General features: G+C 44.3%; 1 protein-coding gene and 7 non-coding genes across 8 annotated transcripts in view; 4 read left to right on the plus strand and 4 right to left on the minus strand.

Annotated features, from left to right (window-relative positions):
- LOC134466905 (protein bicaudal C homolog 1-like) overlaps nucleotides 1-16781 on the minus strand; it is a 254885-nt gene that overhangs the window by 8398 nt on the left and 229706 nt on the right. The window contains exons 18-19 of the mRNA XM_063220805.1: nucleotides 15677-15848; nucleotides 11830-11990 (exon numbers count right to left, since the gene is read on the minus strand). Of these exons, the coding sequence (XP_063076875.1) occupies nucleotides 11830-11990; nucleotides 15677-15848 (333 nt within the window). The remainder of the gene's footprint in view (nucleotides 1-11829; nucleotides 11991-15676; nucleotides 15849-16781) is intronic.
- Nucleotides 1732-1814, plus strand: trnal-uaa (transfer RNA leucine (anticodon UAA)). Its single transcript has one exon. It is a non-coding gene; the product is annotated as a tRNA-Leu (tRNA).
- Nucleotides 2517-2611, minus strand: trnai-uau (transfer RNA isoleucine (anticodon UAU)). Its single transcript is given in 2 exon segments — nucleotides 2517-2552; nucleotides 2572-2611. It is a non-coding gene; the product is annotated as a tRNA-Ile (tRNA).
- Nucleotides 5056-5138, plus strand: trnal-uaa (transfer RNA leucine (anticodon UAA)). Its single transcript has one exon. It is a non-coding gene; the product is annotated as a tRNA-Leu (tRNA).
- trnai-uau (transfer RNA isoleucine (anticodon UAU)) lies at nucleotides 5592-5684 on the minus strand. The gene is given in 2 exon segments: nucleotides 5592-5627; nucleotides 5647-5684. It is a non-coding gene; the product is annotated as a tRNA-Ile (tRNA).
- Nucleotides 6974-7056, plus strand: trnal-uaa (transfer RNA leucine (anticodon UAA)). The gene has a single exon. It is a non-coding gene; the product is annotated as a tRNA-Leu (tRNA).
- Nucleotides 7874-7966, minus strand: trnai-uau (transfer RNA isoleucine (anticodon UAU)). Its single transcript is given in 2 exon segments — nucleotides 7874-7909; nucleotides 7929-7966. It is a non-coding gene; the product is annotated as a tRNA-Ile (tRNA).
- Nucleotides 10499-10581, plus strand: trnal-uaa (transfer RNA leucine (anticodon UAA)). The gene has a single exon. It is a non-coding gene; the product is annotated as a tRNA-Leu (tRNA).

Consider the following 16781-nt stretch of genomic DNA (forward strand, 5'->3'; position numbering starts at 1 on the left):
GCTCCTCATTTTGCAGAGTGAGTTCCTATCACTCAGTCTGCCGGAGCTGTTGGGTGGTAGCAGAGCTGGACTGGTCATCTGGCATACCGGGCATTTCCCGGTGGACCCTGCACCCTTGTGGGCCCCTGGACTGGTCATCTGGCATACCGGGCATTTCCCGGTGGACCCTGCACCCTTGTGGGCCCCTATTTTCAGAAAAAAAAGTTTTTCTTTTTTGTAGACATCTCTGAAAATAGGGGCCCACGAAGGAGCAGGGCCCACCAGTGAGTCAGTTCTGCTAGTTAGAAGGGCCCCCTTTAAAGGGATATGCCACTATTTTGGGGCTTAATACAGTTAAAATCGTTGGCCAGAGTTTATAAAGGTGGTAAAGTGTCTTATTTTTCATGACACAATGCTACACGGATCCATTGAATTTCACTAACTTGGCGACATATTCCCTCTTTTAACTTGCCTTTAAGCAAGACAACGCTTAACTTGAAAAATAAGATACTTTACCACCTCTATAAAGCCCAGCCAACGATTTTAACTGTATTAAGCCCCAAAATAGTGGCATACCCCTTTAAGCCAAAAGTGCCCGGGCCCTGTTTCTCCCCCAGTCCAGGCCTGTGTGGTAGACGCTGACAGGTCAAAAAACTAAACCCAAAAATTTCACATCCATCCAAAGTCTATTTCAGGTTTGTTCAACAAAGCAAGGTCGAATTACTGAACTGGAACAAAGTTGTAAGTGTTCTGAGGGATATGTGCGTGTGCGTGTGTATGTGTGTGCGCCTGTGTGTGTGCGTGTGTGTGTGTGTGTGTGTGTGTGTTTGCGTGTCTACCTGCATTTATGTATGTGCACGTGCAGTGCTCGCCTGTCTGCGTACAGTGCGTGTGTGTGTGTGTGTGTGTGTGTGTGTGAGAGAGAGACCGACAGTGAAGAGAGCGAAAGAGTGTTTGTTTTTGTTCTTGAAAAACTGCAATGTCTGAAATTAATTGTGAAATTGACAGACCTCGAATGAACTCAGTCATCTCATCATCAGTGCCTTAGTATTGTAATACCAGTGTCTCTGTGCCACGCAGGGGGGGACCTAGTCATTTGGGGGCCCTAGGCAAAATATAAACATGGGGCCCTCAAAAGACATTATATATATACATACAATTCTGTTTTGGTGCTGTTTTCATGTTTTGTAGGCCTATATATCTTCGATTTTACATAAATGGCAAATTAAGGTCAAGCCTACTTTTTGTGTGTTTACAGCGACTGTTGTGACAGCTTGTGCCCCTATGGAGGACAAATTTGGTCTGGGCCCTGGGCCCTTGCCTAGGTTTGCCTGATGGAAAGTCCGCCTCTGAGCCACAGAGGAACAAAAGAGCTTGCGCTGCTTTTGCAACAACACTGCCTAGTGCCGCATGATCACGTTCACGTTGTAATAAAACAATAACAAACCCTATGATCCAACCACTAATAGTGCACCCGCGAGGACGAAACCTTCATGTGAAATTATACAGACATCCCACTGTTTACTGCCAAGATACAGTAAGGAGAGACCAGAACGCAGTTTAGATCCCTACATATTGGGTATGACTACATATATGCCACTACTATATACATATACATATAAGCCCAAGTGTTGCAACAGCATATTTTGTGAATGACTTTGGATGAAAAATTATCAAATGACAGCAGCATTTCTTTCTGCACATCAATTGGAAGTTTATTGTCTATTTACCCATCATAAGTCAAAGTAATGCACCAGGATGGCCGAGTGGTTAAGGCGTTGGACTTAAGATCCAATGGACATATGTCCTCGTGGGTTCGAACCCCACTCCTGGTAGATGTGTTAGTGGGCAATGAACAGTTACTGAAGAATAACAAGTCAGCATTTCAACAAGAACAAACTCAATCATGATGAACGAGGAGTTGATGAAGAATAACAAATTAGCGTTTCATCAAAATCAATCATGTCCAAGATTTCATGATGTAGTCCCCAGTATTGACAGCATTTCATGGTCAACCAAACCTCAGGTGGCTTCTCAGGCATCAACTACCACCTGTTATGCACAGCCATGGCCACTACAGAGAGTTGATGTCATTTTTTCAGAAGTAGTTGTGTATAACCTGTAGGCCAGACACAAGGGGTGCGTTCCAATATGCGACCTTGCTTCCTCCACTTGTGCTTGTGGCCTCGCCCTGCCTCCTGGCCCCTCCTCCGTGGAGAAAACAATAAAGTTTCCCAGCTGTCAGCCTAGCCAAAATAATTTTTGGGGGACTATTCTTCATTCATCATCCAGTTTGCAAATGAGAAAATGACTTTACAATTGCGCTTTTGCAAGATATTGAATTCATTTTCCGTTGTCAGTGACATCATCATGAGATCACAAGCAGGCAAGTGAGCAAGGGAGGAGGGAAGTCCGCATATTGGACTCCACTCAAGGATCTACAGTGTAGAGAATCAACTTAATACTGTGTCCAGTATTCCCTATTATAGGGGCAGATAGAACACCAACATGGCTTTATTGCCAATGTAAAGATGGGATGCTCCAGGTGAGGCTCGAACTCACAACCTCGCCATTGCTCACCAGGAACTGTCTTATAAGTACCGCGCACGCTAACCGATTGCGCCACTGGAGCACACAAAGAAAAGTGTGAGTGAACTGACTGAAACTGATCAAGAGGTGACACCAATCAGGGTGTGGTGAGAGTGGTAGGCCCACAGACATCATATAAGAAAACTAGATGCGTCGTCCACGTTCCCGCCATGCAAGTCGAACGTCCGCGCATGGCAGGCATGTTAGCGCAGCCTTCTGGCTCAACCAGTTGCAGTGAGTTTTTGGTGCTGTATACTCTTCAGATGGCCATAATTCCCTCAAATTTCCATTGATTTTCGAAAGGGTCGGTTTGTTACACAGTATAAAAAATTCCAAACGAAAGTATATGTTGATACTGCATAGTGATGAATATTCACAATATTATTATATTATATTACATTATATTATTATGTGCATAGGTCTAAAATCATGTATAATATAGTTCAGTAGGCTTATTCATGTAATTAAATAGATCCCATAAACAAATGCACAACGTAATCTTTTATATTTTCAGTAAAATAACAAATAAACGTTCACTTGTAGTCTATGCTTTGGTGTTGACAGCTCCACCTTGTGTTCGATATGAGCCGTGACGCTAAAGCTATCCAGATAGAATGAACTTGTTGCGCTGTACATCTCTCTTCCAGTACGTCATCTCTGTCGTCTTTAATTTGGTGCAATGAATATATCCATGCCGTCAACGTAATGCACAGCAATGTTTAAAATGTGTAGGCTATTTGCTGTATCTAAATTTTTGGACTAATAGGGTAAGTGGGACGCATCTCCTGGGCGTTTTACCCCAGTCTACACTTAAGTTTTAAGGAGCCCTACCATTTATATACACGTGTCAATATTTCAGCGAAGCAACAGTATACATTTTTAAGTATCTCGACGTTTCAATTCTTCAGTTTACTTCAGGTGTAACGGAGGGTCTGTGGAGAGTTTAGGCTGCGCTAATATGGCCGACCTGTGCGGACGTGCTTGAAATACGCGATGACGTATCTAGTCTTCTTATAGGATGTCTGTGGGTAGGCCTTTGTTGTCAAGTTTAGAGCCGGGAAGTTCTAGACCAGGGATTCTTAACCATAGGGCCGCGGACCAAAGTTGGGCCACGCGCCGCACAACCTCCAGGGCCGCGGAAAACGTTCAGTTTTGCACCAGTGGGCCGCCGGGACTGCACGGACGAGTAGCGTTATTGTGCCCAAATGCTTCCGACGCATTAAGAATAGTGTGAGCCTTTTCCCAAATTCAACTCTGTCATAACGCAATGACCACACCCCACTGTTTTTTTTTGTTCAGGAGGAGTAGGAGATTCATCAAGAACAAGATGGAAACACGTTGTAGGCTATTTGGAAAAAGAGGTGTCACCAACCGCTTTCCAGCTGATATGGCGACGTCTTCTGTGTCCTAATATCCTCACGTTTTAGTAGTTAGAAATTAGGTGTTCAATGGTTACTCAAGATAATTCTAGTTACAGAATCTTTATCCCTTATACTTGTCCAAGTGTCCACACTAGTCCTTTCACACATTTTGTTTGATACTGGAAAGTTTTCCATCCGCCTGTGGCATTTCTTTTCTTTTCACATCAACAGAAAAGCGTCCTGAATTTACGATCAGCAGATTCATTACAAATCGCAAGTCAAGAGCTGTCACGCAAACTCCGAGCTGTCAGAGAGGCATTGAAATGTGTGAATGACTCTGTCTTGCTAAACTTTGAGTGGATTTGAGGAGTGAGAATAAATGAGTGAGATTAATATAGCCTAACATAGTTCTATCCCTTGTGATAAAATACTTAATTAATTGCCTATTTATTGATAATTTACATCATAATATAATAGGCCTATATATCATATTATATTATATTATCCCAATAATACGGGCAGTCATGGGTAAGCAGTTAGGGCGTCAGACTTGCATCCCAGAGGTTGCCGGTTCGACTCCCGACCCGCCAGGTTGGTGGGGGGAGTAATCAACCAGTGCTCTCCCCCATCTTCCTCCATGACTGAGGTACCCTGAGCAGGGTACCGTCCCACCACACTGCTCCCCATGGGGCGCCACTGAGGGCTGCCCCCTTGCACGGGTGAGGCATACATGCAATTTCAGTGTGTGCAGTAGAGTGCTGTGTCACAATGACTATGACTATGACAATGGGAGTTGGAGTTTCCCAATGGGCTTTCACTTTCAATATAATATAATATAATATAATATAATATAATATAATGTAATATAGGGCCTAATATAAATTAATAGGCTATGGGCCCCCGCTGTGCACTGGAAAATATGGGCCTCAACGTCAAAAAGGTTAAGAATCCCTGTTCTAGGGGAAACCCTGAGAATAGTTAAGCCTGATGGGCGTTCATTCACGGGTTCAAAGGGCATTGTAACAACGGATAGACTAGTGATTACAATCGTTGCATCAGTCATGAAGCGCAGTGGCTTTTACTCTTCAATTTGAAGATTTTCTCATTGATAAAGACGTGAACAAGTACCAGGATGGCCGAGTGGTTAAGGCGTTGGACTTAAGATCCAATGGACATATGTCCTCGTGGGTTCGAACCCCACTCCTGGTAGATGTCTTAGTGGGCAATGAACAGTTACTGAAGAATAACAAGTCAGCATTTCAACAATATCAAAATCAATCATGTCCAAGATTTCATGATGTAGTCCCCAATATTGACAGCATATGATAACCTCAGGTGGGTTCTCAAGCAGGAACTATATAGCCAAGTGTAGTTGTTATCCAGTTAGCAACATGGGTATGTACAAATGGGAAATTGCGTTGCAAACAACCAAGTAGCTAACATCGTTAGCAACTATGGTTTCGACAAATTCACCCCTGATGGTTATATTCATGGCCACTACAGAGAGTTGATGTCACTTTTTCAGAAGTAGTTGTGTATAACCTGTAGGCCAGACACAAGCATCTACAGTGTAGAGAATCAACTTAATACTGTGTCCAGTATTCCCTATTATAGGGGCAGATAGAACACCAACATGGCTTTATTGCCCATCAAAAATTGGGATGCTCCAGGTGAGGCTCGAACTCACAACCTCGGCATTGCTCATCAGGAACTGTGTTATAAGTACCGCGCGCTAACCGATTGCGCCACTGGAGCACACAAACAAAGGTGTGAGTGAACTGACTGAAGATGATCAAGAGGTGACACCAATCAGGGTGTGGTGAGAGTGGTAGGCCTTTGTTGTCAAGTTTAGAGCCGGGGAAGTTCTAGGGGGAAACCCTGAGAATAGTTGAAGAGTTCAGATGCAAAACCCCCTAAGTGCCTTTTCAGAAAATAATCTTAATTCATTTTTATTTAATACAAAGCTATAAAAATTGCATATTTTTTATTTTATTCATGCAATATAACTATTTATATGTATTATCAAGTACATGAATGTAAGCCAAACCAACAACGGGCTTCTCTAAAAATATAGAAGTGCAGGTTTTCAGAAATGGAGTTCGGGGGTTTTGCATCTGAACTCTTCAGTTAGGCCTGATGGGCGTTCATTCACGGGTTCAAAGGGCATTGTAACAACGGATATAGACTAATACAAGAATCCTGATTTTTGACACCCCAAGGCATTTGAGAGACAAAGTCGGCATAAAGTGTTATTTTGTCAATTTGGGTATGACGAATCCAAATCTGCAATATGCCGAGCTCTATCTGACCTCTGTTGACCTCTAGAGGTCATTGAACTTTGACACTGAAAGTGTACCAACTGAGGCCAATTAATCAGGTTTTAATGTAATGAATGAATTAATTTTAAGCAAAGTGATGATTTAAATTGACAAATGGATTTGTTTGGTCAATATTGGAATTCTAAACTCACGTTTACTTTAAAAAAGAAGTTGTTATTATTAGTTAGTAATTAATGGTTAGTGATTATTACTTCATTATTCAAGGTCATTAAACATGGCCTGTTGTCTTGTGCCCTTAGCTTCATTTTCAGTTTGACCTCATGTCATTGATGTCATCTAGGATATTTACATGCATGGAAACCAAAGAGTGTATGTTAGGATCCACGTGTGATGGAAATGTCTCTCGAATTTTAAATGACCTGAACATTGAAATGGCAAAGTGTGCATGCATGCTGCAGAGCAAAAGCAGCACTGCTCCATCAAAAACAAGCCCCTTAGTTCAAGTTTAATGACCTCTTGGGGTCAACAGAGGCCAGATAGAGCTCGGCATATCGCAGATTTGAATTCTGCACACCAAAATTGACAAAGTAGGACTATATGCCCACTTTGTCTCTCAAATGCCTTGAACTTCTTAAACAAGCCTCTTTTTGGAATTCTTGTATTAGTCTATAGACTAGTGATTACAATCGTTGCATCAGTCATGAAGCGCAGTGGCTTTTTCTCTTCAATTTGAAGATTTTGTCATTTGGGATTCACTGCCAGAGCACCAGGATGGCCGAGTGGTTAAGGCGTTGGACTTAAGATCCAATGGACATATGTCCTCGTGGGTTCGAACCCCACTCCTGGTAAATATATTAGTGGGGAATGGGCAGTTACTGAAGAAAAACAAGGCAGCATTTCAACTAATCAGATTCAATCATGATGGAGATTCCATGAATGAGGAGTTAACGAAGAATAACAAATCGGCATTTCAACAATATCAAAATCAATCATGTCCAATGATGTAGTCCCCAATATTGACAGCATTTCATGGTCAACCAAACCTCAGGTGGGTTCAAAGGCAGGAACTACAACCTGTTACCCGCAGCCCTTATATTCATGGCCACTACAGAGAGTTGAATTCACCTTTTCAGAAGTAGTTTCCTGAATATCAAATGGCGCACTTGTGCACTTCGAGCACTATGTTTCAGTGCGTAACTAATACGCCATACACACTGAAACATGGACACTGCACAAGCGCACCATTTGGAGATTCAGGGACTGTGTACAATGATCTACAGTGCAGAGAATCAACTTCCTACTGTGTCAGCATTCCCTGAGTGCGTCTTAATATGCGACCTTGCCTCCTTCACTTGCGCTTGTCTCCTCGTCCCGCCTCCTGGCCCCTCCTCCGTGGAGAAAACGATAAAGTTTCCCAGCTGTCAGCCTAGCCACAACAACTTTTGAGGGACTGTTTTTTATTCACCATCCTAATTGCAAAAGAGAAAAAGACTCTACAATTGAGCTTTTGCAAGATATTAAAATATAATGCTGTTGTCAGTGATGTCATCATGACGAGAAGCAAGTGGAGGAGGCAAGGCCGCATATTGTGATGCACTCCCTTTTATCAGGGCAGGTAGAACACCGACATGGCTTCATTGGCCTACAGTGAATCTAAAATTGGGATGCTCCAGGTGAGGCTCGAACTCACAACCTCGGCATCGCTCACCAGGAACTGTCTTATAAGTACCGCGCGCTAACCGATTGCGCCACTGGAGCACACAAACAAAGATGTGAGTGAACTGACTGAAACTAATCAAGAGGTGACAACAATCAAGTTGTGGTGAGAGTGGTAGTAGCCTGTTCCCTACCAGACCTCTGTGTACGTGTGTAGCTGTGGAGCCCCCTGGTGGCGTAACAACACACACAGAGGTTTGGGAGCATGTTTCCATTTCTCCAGTCAAAAAATAATTGGAGCATTTATTGCTTCAATAACAACAAATTCCTTCAAAAACGGTTTCTGTTGACCTTTACAGCATCAATATAGTCTATAATATGTCCTGTGACTCCTCAATGTGAGCTGCCATTGATATTGAAGCAATAAATGCTCTGATTATTTTGTGACTGGAGAAATGGAATCCTGCTACATGCTCCCAGACCTAGTAGTGGAGCTCAAGAAGCTGTGGAACAGGCCGCACTAGTGCCAGGCAAAGTGGTAAGCCTTTGTTGCCAAGTTTAGCACTGGGGAAGTTCTAGGGGAAGCCCTGAGAAAAGTTAGGACTGATGGGTGTTCATTCACAGGTTTCAAGGGGCATTATAACAACGGATAGACTAGTGATTACTAGAGATGCACCGGATCCGGTTCCGGTTCCGGCAGGATAATAGGGTTTTTCACAGGATCCGGGTCCGGCAGGATCTTAAGCAGTGGATCCGGTATCCGGCATGTTACCTAAAAATCAGGGTCTGGTGCATCTCTAGCCTAGGCTTTTCAGTCAGTCTTTCACAACCCCAATCATTGCATGGAGTGAAAGCCCTTTGGAAGCGGCCGTTGAAGGCAGTGTGGCAGTAAGCCAATGAGTCTAAAAAATAGTTTGAGCCAATGTAATAACAAGGTCGACAGGCGGACAACAGATGCGTCCCTCTATGCCAGTTCCAACTATGCCATTTTTTTCCCCCAAACGCCCCCCTGGCTTCCTCCTAACCTGTCAACGCCCCCCTGAGGATGTACTTTTTGTTTATTGGTCATATTGCCCATGGAAACTGCAAATAATATGGCAGGCAGCAAAATGGCGAGACATGGCTTTATTTTTTGCAGTTTAGGCTATAATAAGCTTATCATTCTTGGATTTGGAAAAGAACCATATGATTTCAAATGTCACATAGATCAAGTAGGCTACATTACAAATTACTAGACATTTATTAGTATCAACCTTTAGTATCACGCCATTTCAGCGCATGTGGGAAAGAATGTAAACATCGACAAATAATAAATAAATAAAACCGTTTGGGTCAATCATGCGCTTATGGGTTCACCCTTTAGGTGAATTATGCGCTTATTTTTCAATACCAGCTCACCGTCAAGGCACAAAGCAGTGAGCTTCCGTGCCAGAGTTAACCAAATTCACACGACTGCAAAGCAATTACGAAAGACGCGTTCTCTCCCGTGCTCTCTCTGAGCGCAACGGAAAGCACCTGTGGGGTAGCCCGCCAACGAAAGAACCTCCCTTTGTAGCCTACGAGTAACACACCGTATGTCAAATGGCCCAGCTGTCTAGCACCATGTTTCAGAGCGCAGCGCACACTGACTAGGCTACTCACTGAAAAGGCAGAAGTAAACTCGCTGGGGATATTAAAAGGCAGCCTCCCTTTTTCGTAGGCTACACACAGACGCCTGAACCCGATTTTGTGGACTGGACAAAAGCGGAGGAAATGTGAAATGTTATGAAAGAAAAAAAAAAGTCCACGTTTAGAGGCGCTGCGGGCTGTCAACTAATTACAGTTCCATGGCGTGGAGCATTATGCAATGCAAACGCCCTCGATCCAAGCAGAAAGGAAAATGTGAATGTTATGAAAGGAGAAAAGCTAACCAAATGTTACAGGTCCCCGTTTAGAGGAAGAGCTGTATGCGCTGCGGGTCGCCTGTCAACTAATGACAGTTCCATGTCGTGGAGCGTTATGCAATGCAAACGCCCCTCTATCCGAGCACAGACATCTGTGTCAAAAACTGCCTGCCGACTTCTAAATCGTCATTTCCGCGAGTCTCTGACGAACCAAAATAAAGTTGCCTCCCATTGTCCAAACGCAAAACAATGCCGAAAATTGAATTGCCCCCTCAGTTATCTCACAATGCAATCAGTCTTGCCGGTTTGGTAACATATCATATGGCCTACGTTTTGGCTTGCATGCATTCGCTCCGGTCCAAACGTTTTGGCTTGCACGCATTCGCTCCGGTCCAAAATGCCAACTCTGCCGCCTTGTGGCCACAGGAAGGAACAATTGAAGGAATGCGTTTCAGACGGACAATTGAAGGAATGCGTTTCAGACGGACGGACGGACGGACAGACCCTCTTATAGAGATGCTGGGACGCATCTAAAAAGGGCCCACGTGTGCGAGTAGACTATGTTTCAACCCTTTTGTAGGATCCAGTATACCGTTCCGGATCCGGCAGGATCTTAAGCAGTGAATGCGGTATCCGACAGGATCCTAACAATCAGGATCCAGTGCATCTCTAGTGATTACAATTGTTGCATCACTCACTCATTTTACTCTTCAATTTCAAGCTTTCCTCAATGAAAATGCACTGCCAGAGCACCAGGATGGCCGAGTGGTTAAGGCGTTGGACTTAAGATCCAATGGACATGTGTCCTCGTGGGTTCGAACCCCACTCCTGGTAAATGTCTTAGTGGGGAATGAGCAGTTACTGAAGAAGAATAAGTCAACATTTCAACAATGCCAGATTCAATTATGTCCAACAGTCCAAGACTTCACAATGTAGCTCCCAATATTGCCAGCATGGTTCAAAGGCAGGAACTACGACCCGTTACCCACAGCCCATATTCATGGCCACTACTCCTGCTGTTGGAAGACGTGTAATGTAATGTTGACCTCCTGCTGAACTGGGAACACTGATGATGGGCTAGACCCGAAACGTTTGTCGTCTGTCTGTCGGTTTTATTTACTTTTTTCGGATTTGTTTAATACAGTTTTTGATTCTGCATTCAGCTCCAGTGTGCAACTCCTTTCTTTCTTTTCATTATACTGCTCTTGGAATTACGCACCGAGCGATACGCTCAGGATAAGACATTGGCGCGGACGCCACCCCACCACTCCTGCAATTGGAAGATGTCTGTGTATTTGCCCTTCATGATGTAATATAGTGGAGTATAATGTAATGTAATGTAGTGTAGTGTAATGTAATGTAGTGTAGTGTAATGTAATGTAATGTAATGTAGTGTAGTGTAGTGTAGTGTAATGTAATGTAATGTAGTGTACTGGAGTGTAGTGTAGTGTAATGTAATATAGTGTAGTGTAGTGTAATGTAATGTAATGTAATGTTGCTGTGTTGTACTGTAATGTAATGCAATGTAATGTAATGTAATGTAATGTATTGTAATGTAGTGTAATGTAGTGTAATGTAATGTAATGTAATATATTGCTCACCTCCTGCTGTTGGAAGACGTCTGTGTATTTGCCCTTCATAATGTAGTGCAATGTAATGTAATATAATGTAATGTAATGTAATGTAATGTAATGTAATGTAATATAATGTAATGTAATGTAATGGTATGTAATTGTAATGTAATGTAATGTAATGTAATGTAATGTAGTGTAATGTAATGTAATGTAGTGTAGTGTAGTGTAATGTAGTGTAGTGTAATGTAATGTAATATAGTGTAGTGCAATGTAATGTAATGTAGTGTAATGCAGTGTAGTGTAATGTAATGTAATGTAATGTAATGTAATGTAGTGTAATGTAATGTAGTGTAATGTAATGTAATGACGTCTGTGTATTTGACCTTCATAATGTAATATAGTGGAGTGTAATGTAGAGTAATGTAATGTAATGTTATGTAATGTAATGTAATGTAGTGTAATGTAATGTAGTGTAATGTAATGTAATGTAATGTAATATATTGCTCACCTCCTGTTGTTGGAAGACGTCTGTGTATTTGCCGAGTCCCAGCGTGCTGAAGAGCTCAGGCAGGTCGGAACCCTTGAAGGAGGAGTTGAGGCTGCAGCCGTTGCTACCGGTTACCGAGGAGATGCAGTCCATGTAGTTGCTGCTGCTCAGGAAGTGCTCCACTGCGGGGGGGGAGGAGTGAACACGCAGGCACGCACGCACACACAAACACATGCACGCACAAGCACGCACGCACGCACACACACACACACACACACACACACACACACACACTCACACACACACACACACACACACACACACAAACACACACACTCACACACACACACACACACACACACACACACACACACACACACACACACACACACACACACACACACACACACACACACACACACACACACACACGTGACAAAGAACTTGTGTAAATACCATGTGGATATATACAGTACTGTTCAAAATCAATTGTGGTGCATTGAGCCTGCTCAATAATGTGGATGCCAGTGGTGTAGTCTACGTAGAACGTGGGTATATGGAGTATACCCACTTCTAAATTTCAGGGATTTCAGTATACCCACTTAAAATTGATTGATCCATTGTTTTGAATAGCACAAATATATACAGTATACCCACTTCAAAAAATGCTCAAATATACAGTATACCCACCATAAAAAAGTAGACTACACCAATGGTGGATGCCTCATTGTTCATGTAATATTAGTTCACCACCTGGGCCTTAAACAGAAGGTCAAGGCCTGAATGGTGATTAGGGGACGCACTAGCCTGATGACCAAGAGCATAACTGTGATGGAATGACCATCACTAGAGTTGTGGGTGTGTTCTGACTAACATGCTAAAGAGCCTGGCTCTTTGGTGTAGCGGTCAGAGCCCCAGTTTACTACTCTAGAAGGTCTGGGTTTGAGTCCCAGCTGGGCAACTCTACTCCCCTTCGCTACAAATGGTGTCAGAAGTGGGATGGCTACCGTGAGGCCATCAGAAGCATACCCATTGTGTGTGAGCCATAATTCCATGTGAGGGACCCCCAGGATTGGTGACCCCAGAAAGAGGGACCCCAGTGATGGGTGACGCATAGATGAGGGGGCACACTGGATGGGAGAAGCATGATGGGCCTGAATGGTGATTAGGGGGCGTACTAGCCTGATGACCAAGAGCATAACAATTAACATTTCCCAAGTAGTATGGTTGACTCACCTCCCTTAGTTTGCTAATGGTTGTTCTTTCGGGAGCTCAGAGTCGTGTTTGTATTGCTCTTGGCCTGACTAGAGGCAACGCTGAAGGTGTGGCGTCACTAGGAGGGCACAGCCTGGCTAGGGACCAGGGCTTGACACTGGCACCTGCCAATCAGCCAAATGCTGGTAATGGCAGTGGCTAGAAATACGTTCAGTGTCACTAGCCAATTTGGCTGGCAGCTTATTCCTTGGTATGACATGCGTATCAAAGTAGCATAATATTCTGCTGTTTGTTCCTTGTGTATCAATTGTTCATATTTAAGTTCAAGAAAAAGCTCAACACAGTTTCTATTTGCTTGATATACTTCCATGTAGAAATATGTACACTCATCTTGCTCTAGCACCTCATCTTCTGAGGTTAGATGTACATGATAAAGAGAAAATAAAAACAATATAAAATCTGTGGCTAGTGGAATACCTGAATGGCTAGTGACTCGGGAAAACCACTAGCCATCATGGCCGGTGGGTGAAAAAGTTACTGTAATGTCATGCCCTGCTAGGGACGTACCATAGCAATGTAAAACTCACAGCATTGCACACCAAAACACAAAGTGACGCATCAGCAGAAGGGAGGGAAGATAAGACCTAACTTAGTGATATCTGAAAATGCTCAAATACACACACGCACACACACACACACACACACACACACACACACACACACACACACACACACACACACACACACACACACACACACACACACACACACACACACACACAGACACACAGTTACACACACACACACACACACACGCACACACACGCACACGCACACACGCACCCACACACACACGCACACACACACAGGCACACACGCACGCACATACACACACACACACACACACACACACACACACACACACACACACACACACACACACACACACACACACACACACACACACACACACACACACACACACACAGACACAGACACACACACAGCCTGACCCCAAGGGATGACCATCGCTGTAAGAAGCGGGAGTACTGTACGTTCTGGCCTGACATGCTGCAAGCTGGCCTGTTTCATTTCATATGCAGGAAGGCATTTCACAAAACCTACTCCAAACACACACACACACACACACACACACACACACGCACACGCACACACAGACGCACACACACAGACGCACACACACACACACAGGCACAAGCACACACACGCACAGACACGCACAGACACGCACACGCACACGCACACACACAGACGCACACACACACACACACACGCACACACACAGACACATACACATTCTCACGCACACACACACCCCACTCCAAAAACACAGGCATCCAAAGCATCCCACAGATTCTGGGATTTCCTGCTGACAGTGAAATAGAGAGAAAGAGAGAGAGAGAGAGAGAGAGAGAGAGAGAGAGAGAGAGAGAGAGAGAGAGAGAGAGAGAGAGAGAGAGACTGATGTGTGTGTGTGTGCGCGCACCCATGTACATGTGCATGTACTATATGTATGTGTATGAGCTGATGTGTACATACATATGGTACGGACACGTGTGTGTGTGTGTGTGTGTGTGTGTGTGTGTGTGTGTGTGTGTGTGTGTGTGTGTGTGTGTGTGTGTGTGTGTGTGTGTGTGTGTGTGTGTGTGTGTGTGTGTGTGTGTGTGTGTGTGTGTGTGTTTTATATTTGGTCTAGTGTTACATGTGTTCCATTGTTACGTAAGTGCTCTCCCCCATCCTCCTCCATGACTGAGGTACCCTGAGCATGGTACCGTTCCCCCCCATGGGGCGCCACTGAGGGCTGCCCCCTTGCACGGGTGAGGCATAAATGCAATTTCGTTGTGTGCAGTGTGCAGTGTTCACTTGTGTGCTGTGTCACAATGACAATGGGAGTTTCCCAACGGGCTTTCGCTTTCACTTTCACCAGGGCTGGGGAACCTTTTTCATTCGAGGAGCCACTTCAAATTCATCCGAGGGCCATAAAAGTCCTCCGAGGGCCGTATTATGAACACAAACCAGGATTTCCCCCTGTACTTTAGGCCTATATTGAAGGTAGCTACCTTTAAAACAGTCCCCACCTTCTGTAGGACCCCTGAATATAACTTAATTGTATTGCAAATGTAATTTCTAATGTAATGTTCCTTTACAAAATATGTCATATTTCTTGTGAAGCTACATAACATTAAAATCATATCGGGGGCCGGATTAAACAACCTCAAGGGCCGCAAATGAGACAGAGGTTCCCCACCGCTTCTGTACACATTTTCTGGTGTTACATGTGTTCTGGCTGTTACTGTGAGCTTGGCTGTTACATGTGTTCTGGTGTTCTGTGATAGCCTGGTATTGCTTTTGGTCTGGATCCTCGATGCCCTAGACTAGAGCACCTGGGTGGGAGGAGTGATCTCAGTTCTGGTTTTAAATGAGTGGTGAGGTGACCAATCGCTGACAGTTTGGCGTTCACCACGTATGTTATTATGCGCCCAAGTGCGTACGTTCGCATCTTGGCCGGCCGTCTGGAGGACGACTAAACCCTCCCCAGAGAAGCGTAATCAGACCATTCGAAAATTACAAAGTAATTCAAAATGAATGATTTGACCTGTGGGGCTAGTTAGAACAGTCAGCTGACTCTTACCTGTCTTGGTCGGCTTCCTTTTTGGGCTGATGGAGGACGGGAACTCGCTGTGTGTGGAGAGTCCGGCTCCGTTCCCCGGGGCGGTTCCGTTGCGATCCCGCCAGTTGTCCGAGTCACTGCCGTTTCCCAAGCCCTCTCGGCTGTTGGAACGGGACAGCGACAGTGGCGATCCCTAGCGACGGAACACACGGGGCACTGTTACCATGGTGACCGGCCTTGCCTGGTGCACTGCTGCCCAGCGCAGTGGTTAGTTTAATAGGAGGTGAGGCTGTCATTGATATCCTATGATTTAACACCACAGACAAGTCCAGACGCCACTGCTTAAAGAGGACCAAGGGCACGTAAAAGCAAAACAAAACACTTCCAACAGCTATATTTGTACAGTACTGTTGAAATGGCTAAAAATTGAAGTTTAACACACTTTATTATATGGTTGTGACGTCATCTGTCGAATGCTCCATTCATTTCAACGGGGCTCCCCAACGTTCGGACGTCTGTTATTTTTCGATAACGGACGGGTTGGTCTATAACAGACCACTGTCAATGGCAACAACAAGACTTTTCACTGCTAAAGCGACTTTTCAACAAGACTTAATCAGCTGCTGTGATAGACAGCGTTGTCCTGGCTACCGCTGTCAATGGCAACAAGACGTTCACTGCTAAAGCCACTGGCTTGTATACAAGTCAGTGGCTAAAGCGAATGTTTCATATCACTCCGCAGGGGGTCCGGTCTTTTGTCACTCTAACATTGAGAGTAAATTGTCAATGCACTCTAATCAGCTGCTGTGATAGACAACACCTGTTGTCCTGGCTAGCCTACCTAGCTGTTGCCTAGCGGTGTTCCACAACGACACTGTTTTGTTTTGCGCAGCAACAATCTTAACATTAAATAGGTCTAAAGAAATGTCCCCGCCATGTGTGAATCATTTAAGTATATCCATATAATAAGCGGGTTAACTTTCGGCGAGTCGGTCGCTTTGTGGAATAGCAGCACTTCAGAGAGAACAAGACCCCTCCGCTCCGCGTCGGGGTCTAAAGATTCTCTCTGTCGTGCTGCTATTCCACGGTAGCGACCTTCTCGCCGAACGTTAACCCTTACTTAACA

The sequence above is a fragment of the Engraulis encrasicolus genome, chromosome 17, assembly GCF_034702125.1.
Source record: "Engraulis encrasicolus isolate BLACKSEA-1 chromosome 17, IST_EnEncr_1.0, whole genome shotgun sequence".
Lineage (NCBI taxonomy): Eukaryota > Metazoa > Chordata > Actinopteri > Clupeiformes > Engraulidae > Engraulis > Engraulis encrasicolus.